We start from the raw sequence: 11,043 nt of genomic DNA, 5'->3' as shown, positions 1-11,043 counted from the left end.
GACTAAACACTGATTTTTAGTTTCATCTGATATTCTTGTCACCTTTGCAGATTAAAGATTGTTTTGAGTATCCACAATAAACTAAACAATATTCAGTGGTCCTTAAATTATATTCTTTTGACTAATCAAACATTAATTTGTTCTTCCATGAAAAACACACAATCTGAACTGGTGTTTAACATAAATATTTAGTATCTCCAAGTAAAACAGCATCTCAATACTCTATTACAATTATTATTGGAACACATTAAACCTTATGCTGCGCAATAAAAAGACACATTATTGATGTGGAAATAATGTATGTTTGTGTTAACTTTCCCGGAGAAGAAATAAGTAGCATTCTCAAAGGTGTGATTTTTATTTAAACCTTTCCTCAGGGAGACATGTAAAAGAGATTGTCACTGAAATAACCACCTGTGCCGCTTGACTTGGGATTTTTTCATATGTCTCTCTTTTTATTTGTTAATGAAATGTTCACACCTTAGACTAGTCAGTATTTTATGTCTTCAATTTTGATAATCCTAAAGACATAATACAAAATGACCTGTGACCTTAGTGTGCTGCACCACATCCCTAAATTAGCATTCACTATGATAGTTCCAAGACAATGATTGAAACTGGGACTATAATTTTTCAATATTAAAAATGTTGAGAAGTTTTGTGCACCTTGTCCCTTAATATATTCCTGCCTTCCTCACAGGTTCTATACCAACTATCCATTTACTATTATTTCTCCAGAAATCAAAAGCCAGACTTTGTGTGGCACGAAAAAGCTCCTATTCTAGGCGATCATTAGGAAATGTGAGGTTAGGGGCTCTCAGGGAAGTAATTGTAGTGACTGTACTTCAAAATGCAGACCAGGTTACATTCGTTCACCCAAAGTATTAAATTCATCAATTATATTTCCATGAATGATGTTAATTCGTCCCAACTTCTACCAATCAACAGTTTGATGCCTACTCTGAAATAAGCTGCCTATATCTCAATGAAAGTAAGTGCTCTCAAAGAGTGATTCATCTGATCCTCCAAAAAAAGTTACCTGAAATAGCTCGTATCTTTCACCAGTTTAGAAAAATCTAACTTAAACAGAATTAGGTGACCTTAGTTCACCCCATATCACCAGCAGGGATCACATTGACATTCATGTCATGGCTGTTGGTGTTCAAGAAGCATTTGGACACTGCTCTTAGATACAAAGTTTAACTTTTAGGTTGTGTGTAGAGTCAGAAGTTGGACTTGATGAACCCATGGATCCCTTCCAACTCAGGATATTCTACGATTCATATCAAACATCTATTTTGGTCTTGATTCTGGAATAAGCTATTAAAATGCATGAACAATTTCACATCCTTTTTTATAACTAAATGCCCAACTTTGAATTTTCATATAAAATAGAATAGCTGTTGAGAGGTTATGGTGGCACTCTTTTAAGAATTACAGGTGGCAATTGCAGAGTTTTTAAGTTTTATTTTGCTACTATTTGCCAACAATGGAAAATTTTGAAAAGCTTTTTAGCCTAGATGGTCATGAGCAAGAACTGGACAGCTGCTCCACAAATCAAGTATACAGCTTCACCATCATTCTAACCTATTTAAGCTATTGAATATGCAAACTTCTTAACAAGAAAATAAAATATACATTTTTAATTAATTAGAAAAATTATATGAATTTGCAGTTATAGAGTTATTAATTATTTGCACATGATTTTGCTGTGCATTGGGGAACTTAAACATTTTTTCTGTATGTTTTGGTTTTAACTTTCCTAGCTCACTTTTTTTTTACAATCCAATATTGTTGATGTACATCTGTAACTTTTCTTCAATGTTAATAATACTTCTATGATTTTATAGATGATACACCACTGCCTACATATAAAGTAACTTTTGGAATAAGATTAGCCGAAACCATGTTAAACAACCAAAACAGGGTTTGTAACAAGGCTAAAAAAACCATTCAAAATACAACTATGAAGACAAAGATCCAACTATACATTTATTCATAATAATAAATTATTTTCCTAATTTAGTCTTTAAGTACTCATATTTGCAGAGAAGCACACTGCATTGACACTTTCTTGATACATAAAAACTCAGTCTGCTTGTAGATTTTTATTGCAGGTACTAACCTAGCAACATTATGCATTATATTCCTGCCTGCCACATATTTTTTCCAGTAATGCAATCTGAGCTTGGGTCCTGCTCTTAAACATAGGAAACCTCATTGCTGACAAGCACCTATATACACCTACATATATGTTTATATCTTCACACAGAATATGTACTGAGAAAATTCTTGGTTATGCTTAGATTGCTGTTTTAGTTTTCCTAATATATGGATTCTTCTATTCTGGATGTGAGTCTGTTTATCCGAGATAATATGCAATGCATTCATCATAATAATATGAAATTAATTTCTGAACAAAGCAAAAGGAAAGTTTGCAAACCAAAAGAAACTTAAATGTATGATGTGTTGCTCTAGATGTAAATTATTTTGTTGTTCAATTCTATCTAGTAATTTTTTGTATAATATTTCTTGGAATCTTAGTTGAAGTTGGTGAAATAGGACAATGATAGAAAAATTTACATCACTTGTATATAAAAATAAGAAATTCACTAAAATTAAATGTAAAGAAAAATATCAAAGTGAAGATGGTATGAGGTTTTGTAGACAATCTGGTTTCATAGCACTTATAAAGCAAGTTAATAAAAGTTATGTGCAACAATGAATACAGTATGCTTTGTTGCAAGTACTATAGGAGTATTCCCAAGGAAAAGATCAGTGCCCTGTTCAGGAAGAAAGATTAGGAAGATATTGTTAGCATGGTTTCAGCTAAAGAATGCTTTTTCAGCAATACCAGCCTGGCCCACCATTGCCTTTCTTTTGTTTAGAAAAAAACCCAAAACAAAACAAAACCAACCAAGCAAACCAAAACAACAACTAATAAAGGAGGAACCTAATAGTTTACTCTGTAAACTGACAAACTTGGATGGCTGACAGTAGCTAGATGGTTTTATCTTCTTTACTCAGAGTAAACAAAGTCCAGAACAGGCATTAGCAACTGCTACACTAATGCAAACAATATGCCCTGTACAGCTTTTTCTAATGGCGTGCATTAGGATCTGTGTGATCCCAAACCCCAAGAGCTTCAGTATCTTGAAAATCACGTCTGTGAGAGGTAACAGTCCTATTAATAAGGGCAATTGATTAACAGCTACTCACCTCTCTGGGAGGCAGCATCTCCCAGCAACACTGAAGTTTTCTTTTGCATGCTTCATCTTGAACAGGAGAAATAAAAAAAGCCTCAGTACACCACCCTCCAAACCTGACATGGATGTGATGTGGCTCGTCGGTCAGGGATAGATCAATGGGGCATGAATGAAAAAGAGCTCTCTGAAAGCTGATGGCTGAAAGCCAGAAGAGAAGATATCTTTTCATTTGACTGGAGTAAATCCATCCTTCAACACTGAAGTTTGTGACTTCTGATCTGTGACTGTTAAATGACTATATAAAAGGAGTAAAAGATTGTCCTTAAGAAACTGTGTTTATCCAGAAGTTTGTAACCTTTTCTCTTGGAATTAACCCTTGCTACTGCCTTTGACACTTTGTCTGTATCAAAACCTACACACCACACCCATTTCCTAAAGAACAGGATTATACTAATACGGATCACCTTCCAAGTCTATCACCTCTACAAATTCCAGATATTCTTCTTCTAGGGAACAATTAGGCTACTGTTTTCCCCTCATGCAATAATCTTCTCTCTTTAAAGATTTTTTTAAGTGTTTCTGGGTTGCAAGATCTGATTTGAGCTAATCTGATCTGTTGGTTTGTCATGTTCCTGTTGTCTGCTCCTCATTTTACTCTCTCTAGCCAAGCTTCGCTGCACTTCTTGTCTCCAGAGCCACACATCGGGCAGCTGCTTACTCCCCTACCTGTGTTCATATGCTGTTGTTTTAGGCACCCTCACTCCATTGCTCCTGCACTCATCCTGTCTCTGCTGAGTCCCACGCTGCTTTTTTTCCTCTGATAACCACTCCAGCCACATTCCCACAGCTCTGCTGATGGGCTATTGTATCACCTCTTAGGAGGGCTCATGTCTTCTCTTGCGTTTCCTTCTGTTTCCAGTCTTTTGAACTCATTCCTCCCTCATTTGCAAATGGGGAGAACCTATTTACTGAACAGCATAAATTTTGGGTAACTAAGATCTGGAGTGACATAATCTGTGATTTCTCAAAAAAAAAGGCACATGTACATCAATTTTTTGAAGACTTATGGCAGCCCTGGTGCCTGAAAGTCAATAGTCAACAGCTGTTGGGCCAATCTTCCTAAATCCTTGAGAAGCAAGGCCCAGATTGTACACCACTTTTGATTAATATCATGCAAAGACAGTCAGAATAGGATGGATGTGGATAACATGCAGTCTGAACTCTCTTGAACTTAAGCACTTGGATCAATTTTAAGTGTCTAGTGGATTACTTGAATATGATCTGTAATTCCTATGGATATAAGTATCTTCTCAAAGGCACACTGCAAATATAACTAAAGGGAACACAATGGTCTATTTAATGTTTTAAATGTTCAATGCTAAGACATCAACAGTATCATCAAATTAGCACCTGATATTATCATCAAAATACCGTATAAAAATTCTGTGCCCAAAATAAACAGATACTTTTGAATACTCCCTCAGTGCCCCAATTTTCTATTTTATTATGGTGTTTTCATTATAAAATTAATAAAATTTTTGAGTGGTACAGCAAAATCTCTGAAGAAATTAATAGTTCTGTCTTCAAAGTCTTCAGCACAGATATATGTAAGTAACTAATGCAGAATAAGGCAAAGAGTTGGAATCCTAGGAAAAAAACAAAAAAAAGGAAAAAACTTAAGCATATGCTCATTAATTTAACATTACCAGGTCATACACTGCAGTGTGTACTTTCATGGAAAAAAATACGCAGTCACTGACTTGAAGACTGTGCTGTAAATGAGAGTATCAAATTAAAGCTGCATGGTTAATGCTCTGGGAATTAAATTCAAATTAATTGTATTAGTGTATTACATTAGTATTATTTTCTGCAAAGGTGGCTTTCTGTGCAAATAGCGAAATCTGAGAAGTGTAAGCATGTAAATGTGTGGAAAAGAAGGGTCTCCCGTCATCTTTTTCTCTCTTTTTTTTTTTGTTTTGTTTTTTTTTACAGAGTCTCGATTTACGATTGTACTTGTGCTTCAGGTAGCTGTGGCACAGAATTTGGAGCAGCAGGTAAAGCTGCTCACCCCAGCCTCTCACGGGCTGAAATACCCCATACTCTGCTGGGATCTACCACTCCTGCGGCCACAGCCGTGGTAGAACATGCTGACCCGATGAGGCTGACAGCCAAGTCTCCGCCACACACGATCTGCCTCCGTCATACATCATGAGGGCTGAGCGTTTGGCCGCCTGCCAGGTGCCAGCACCGAGGCTGCCTCAGCCCCGGCCCCGGGACCAGCCCCTGCCGCGCCGCGCTCCGGGCAGCGCCGCCCAAACGGCGTCGAGGCGCCTCAGCGGGCACGCGGCGAGGCCGGCGGGACAAGAACTACATTTCCCAAGAGCCGCCGCGCCCCGGGGTGATGCGATTGGCCAGAGCCCGAGCCCAATCGGCGGGGAGGAGGTGGGCAGCGGTGCCGCAGGTGCTGGCGGCCGGGCCGGGCGGCTGGGGGAACATGGCGCTGGGTACCAGGGCACCGCGGCGGCTGCTGCACCTGCCGGCCGGGAGCTGCCTCCTCCTCCTGCTGGTGCTGCTCCTCCTCCTCTGCGGCCAGCTCGGGGGAGGACAGAAAAAGAAGGAGGTAGAAACGTTCGCTTCTTTCGCCATCGCGCCCGGCTGAGGGTCTGGGGCTGCCCTGCCGCGCTGTCTCCCCCGCGTCAGCGCCCCCGGGCGCCGGCGGCGCCTCTCTCTGCCCGGCGGCCCTCGCCCTGCCTCCCCCGCTCTCCTCCCGCCGCGGCCGCGGGCCGCCCTTCCCCTGCCCCGCCAGCTCCTCTCCCTCCCCTGCCCTGAGGGGGGCGCCCGTGGGGCGCGGGGCGGCGGGCACCGCTCACCCCGCCCCGCCGAACATGGCCGGCTGCCGGCGGCGGCGTTTCCAGGGCAGCCGGGAGCCGGTGCCGCGGGGCGCAGTGCTGGGTGCGCTGTCTCCTGCATTGAGGTCCCGGCCCGAGGGGATGCCATCCGTTGTCGTGGGCCTTTAACTCCCTGGTTTTGAGCATGTAAAGGCGAGGGCCGGTGTCCTCGGCTGGCTGTGCAGCCAGTCAGAGGTGAAGGGCACTGACCTGCGGCAGGAGGGTGAAGTTACACCCCATGTTTGTGGTGCCAGCTAAAAGAAATGCCCAGAGTTAATGATACTGAAGTCATGGCAGCAGGTGCGTGCGTGTGCTGGGGTAGGTGTTGGTGCTGCCTTCGAGGCCTCTTCTGGGTAAGACAGACGTGGAGGAAGGAGCAGTTCTAGTTCAGTTTCAGTAGCAACAGCCTGTCTTCTGCAACTCAGGCATTTAAATAGGGAAATTTACAAAAATGTGTACATACTTGCCTTTTTCCGTTCTCAGTGCTGCTAGAGCTTTCTATACTTTTCTCTTTTTAACTTGCCCTAAGTTTCAGGCCAGATTCTCATATACCCAATGCTTGGTCAACGAGTAGAGTCTCTTTACAGTTCCTCTATAATTTCATATATGGGTGGAGACAACTTTTTACCAAACAGTAGAATTTTTTTTATTTTTTTTTTTTTTTTTAAAATATCTGTTTTCTGTTGTTACTGTTACTGGAGGGCCTGTGCTTAGTGGTGGTGGAGGAGAGGGAAAGAACAATTTTGCTAAGAGGTCCTCTCAGTGCCCTATCTGCTCAGACAAAGAGGAGGATAAACAAACATTTTTTTCTTTGTGTTGATTTTCTTTAAAGAATTGTGTAGGCTACTAAGGCTTATAGGTCAAAGAAGTAAAGTGAGGGGGAGCAAAGAGGGAGGTGCTCCTGTTTTCCTTCTGATGTCTGCTGCCATGACTGAGGGAGTGGCTTAAAACTGCATCATGGGAGGTTCAGCTTGGATATTGGGAAAAAGTTCTTCCTTAAGAGTGTGGTCAAGCAGTGGAACAAGCTCCCCAGGGAAGTGGTCATAGCCTCAAGCCTCTTGGTGTTCAGAGAGCGGATAATGCTCTTAAGTGTATGATTTAACTTCTAGTTTTCCCTGTGTGGAGTCAGGAGTTGGACTTGATGATCCTCATGGGTCACTTCCAACTCAGGATATTCTATGATTCTAAAAAGCGAAAGTTAGTATGTAAAATTCTTATTTAAGTGTCTAAATAGCAGTCTGACTTTGTGGTTTTACCCAGTTAAAGCATATAATTGAAATCATTGAGATAAATCCCTGGATATCAATGTAAAAAAACAAATACTTTCATTCTAGGCATTCTCTTTTTCCTTCTTTCTAGAAAGAGTAGACAGTAATGTATTGCTCTTCTCTTGCTATAATTACCTTATTTTCAAAACTTTGACTTTTATTTTTTTTAAAATAAAATGTGTTTAACGTGTGACAGTCTTGATACTGTCTTGCTGTGATGCTAGCATTGCACCTTTTGTTGACACTTTCATGTGGAGTGGCAGGTGTGCTACCAGGGTAGCAGAGATAATCTTTATTTCTTTTTAAAGAAAGTAAATAATGGAAAATTAAAATTGGCATTTACTATTACTCTCTATGAAGTTTCCTAGTTCTACTGCAGAGGTGGTACATAACAGGATTGAAATTGATATGTTTTGCCTAGCCATTTGGTACTGTAGTTCAAGCTGGTATTTCTCCTCTGTGAAACTTGTTTATATTTTTTTTTCGTTTTTAGCTGATTTAATTGGTTAATTAACACCTCTTGGTCTTCTTCATCTTTTCACCTCAATTTTTCATTGCTGTTTAACATTTTTCTGCTTATGCAATGGACTAAATACTGCTCCTACAGACAAAACACTGCTTTTATGTAGACACACTGTATCTACAACTGCATCTTTGCACCAGCTGGTGCAACGCTGTAAACGCTTGCTTCACTTTAAATGCAAAGTTAAAGGAGAGTTCAACTTCGTGTTATTTGGGGTTTTATACATTGTACGTATATTAAAAGTATCACTTTGTATATGTCTGTATTATGTACATTACAACTAAAGTCTGTCTCCTTTCCTTGCCCTACAGATCTCATATGGAAAACTGTAGTAGTTTGCCCAATATATATTGGTGGAAAGCATCTGTATGCAAAAGATGAAACTTGAACTTTCTTACAGGAAACCATTTGGAAATAACATTTAAAAACTGTTCTGAGGAAAACTGTATGAATTGAAAGAGCACAGGTTCTTGTGCTATGGGAGGTTCCTGTTCACAATACTGTTCAGAAACACAGTGATAAAAGGCAAAGGTGATGGAGGTTAGATGTGTAAAGTGAACTTAGTTTTTCTACACAGAGACTGATAAGATTGCCATAGCTTTTACAGAAGTTGGAAAAATGGTGGAACACACAGTGAATTGTTTCAAAGTGAACACTGCAAGATGGAAGTTAATGTAGTAGGGTTACAAGGTATATTTCATGAGATATTATAATAAAAAGAAGTCACATCTCAGTTTCCTCTTTCCTGCTTGCTTTGTGTGTGTCTTGGTTGGGATGGCTGTCTGGAAAAAAGGGTTAAGGACTAGATCAAGGGTGTCAAACTCATTTTCACTGGGGGCCACATCAGCCCCACGGTTGCCTTCAAAGGGCTCAGTGTAATTTTAGGAATGTATAAATGTAACTACTCTGACATCGATACAGTCCTAAAATTACCCTGGATAAGAGAAAGGAAACTTCTTTCCCATCATCTTTTTTGGAAACCTTGAGTACTTGAAACGTACCTGAAAGTAGGAAGAACCTGAGATGATGGAATTGGAATTTATGCAATGAAAGTATTCTTGGTGAAGACAATGTGTGAATGTGTGTGGGTTGTGGTTTGTTTTTTCTTTTTCTTTTTTTTTTTTTTTGTTTGTTTTTGTTGTTTTTGTTTGTTTGTGTATGTGGGTTTTTTTTGGTTTTGTTTTTGTTTTTCCTTTTAAAGCATTGACTACATGAAAATGTTTGCATAAAGTTTGAATGATTAGAGATGTCTGGATCAATTGTAAGGCCTGGAAGATGGAAATAATGACTTTGCAGAAAGGAGAGGACAAAATTAAGGTATTAGGTGTTTTTGAAGGACTCATTGGTAGCAGAGAAAGTTGAACTGGGAAATGAGAACGCTGGCATAACTTTCTGTGTTTATGGTGAAATACTATGTTATAGCTGTGTTTGTAGTGGAAAATATGTAAGTTCTTAAATTACTAAAGTATAGTGTCCTATACAGTAAAATATTCTTAATGATAACTAAAGAAACTTTTTCCTGTGGCAAATTACTGAAAGGTGCTGAGGCCCAGCTTAAATTCCATTAAATTTGTAAAAAAATAAAGAACTACTGGAGAATGGATTTGAGTTAGCTGATAGGATACTATGCTACTTTGGCCTATAAGCCTTAGAAACCTACATAGTTTTTAAAGAAAATCAAACTAAACAAAAATACCTGAGTCTAGCACAGAGAGCAAAATTTATTTTTGAGCTCTCAGGTAGATGATTCAGAAGCTTAGTAAAACCACTAGTATGCAATTGGATTAGCTATTTTTCTATAGGTAAATTTGCCGTTACTGGTAAATGTGACTCAGGGAAGCTGTCTGTATAGACCAGCATGTCAGTTTCATTCAAGTGGAAGTATCTGGTTGGGCTGAAATCTACTCCAAAAGATGCTGATGACACATAACAATGTTGTAGTAATCTTCCTGTAATGTCTTAGTTTGCCCTGTAGTATCTTACTGTAATGTCTTAGTTTGCCTTGAGTATTTTTGAAGTGTTTCAAGACTGGTATCTCTATCACTGTTCCTTACCTTTTCTTCCCTGTGTCTCCTACCCTTTCCCCAACTGGGTATAGAAGTCACAGCAATTGTAAGACATTGTAGAAGTCGGGGTTGGAAGGACAGTCTAATTAATCCCATATCCCATAGCTCAGCGATCCTTTTATTGCTCCTGACAGATGTCTGTGTGATGTGCCCTGAGAAGCCTTTAGTGGTGGTGACTCTACAACTTCCTATAACTGTGTCCTATTGTTAAAAGGATTTTTTTCCTAAAGATCTAACCTGTGTGTTCAATCCCCTCACTTTAAGCCTGTTATTTCTTGTCCTCCTTACCATAAGCAATAGATTATTCTTTGCATAGTCTTCTCCATTTAGATGGAGACTAAAGGTAGCATTTCAGTTTTTTTCAGTTTGGTGTTTGCATTTTTTTGGTATTTGATTTTTTTTTTTAATTATTATTTTTTAAGGCTTTGGGTATTAAATGTGACAATTTTCCTGAAAGAATCTTCAGTCATGAACATACTTTCCTCTGTTTTATGTGAGATTAACTGGGATAGATTGGTGTGATCCTCTTGTTTCTGCACCATGTGTTCATGTTTTCCTTTGGGTTTACATATTGATCTCATTTTGTTTATTCAAGGTTATCGATGATTATTACTGTGTTCCTTCCCTTGCAGCCACAGAATCTTCTGCTTTAAAATGCCTTTCCTACTCTAATTTGTGGTGATGTTTCACCAGAAATGTAGCAATTGTTACCCTCTCAGAGCTCTGGCCCACAAAATGTGCAGCAAAGCCTGCAACATTCTACAATAAATTATGAGAAATATGTTCTGGAGTGAATGGAGAAAAACGGAAGAAAAAAGATAGATGATGAATGAGGAGTGTTCAGCATAGGTTCAATGGCGTGTGTTGTATAAGAGAGATTCTTGATTTCTCAGGATCTGTTATACTAGTTCAACAAAATAATAATAATTAAAACTTAAATTTCTTCTTTTTATCTCTTGAAATTCTGTTTAACATTAAACTTGAATATAAAGTCTGTTTGGTCTTCTATTCATTAACATTTTGGGTTTGGTCTCCAGACTGTGGAGCACTGCGTGTTTTTGCCTTTTGAAACAGCATGCAGGAGAATGTTTG

At 39.2% G+C, this 11,043-nt stretch overlaps 1 protein-coding gene across 2 annotated transcripts in view; it reads left to right on the top strand.

Annotated features, from left to right (window-relative positions):
* Positions 1 to 5,700: 5,700 nt before the first annotated feature.
* TUSC3 (tumor suppressor candidate 3) overlaps positions 5,701 to 11,043 on the top strand; it is a gene marked incomplete at both ends in the record, with an annotated part of 120,467 nt that continues 115,124 nt past the window's right edge. The window contains one exon of one of the 2 annotated variants that reach the window (XM_080344125.1): positions 5,701 to 5,826. In XM_080344125.1, coding sequence (XP_080200251.1) covers positions 5,701 to 5,826 — 126 coding nt within the window. Of the gene's footprint in view, positions 5,868 to 11,043 lie in introns of both variants that reach the window. The other variant, XM_080344124.1, reaches the window with a different exon arrangement.

Source organism: Nesoenas mayeri (genome assembly GCF_963082525.1).
Source record: "Nesoenas mayeri genome assembly, chromosome: 4".
Lineage (NCBI taxonomy): Eukaryota > Metazoa > Chordata > Aves > Columbiformes > Columbidae > Nesoenas > Nesoenas mayeri.
The sequence above is the reverse complement of the archived record's forward strand: the minus strand, read 5'-3'. Positions and strand labels throughout refer to the sequence as shown.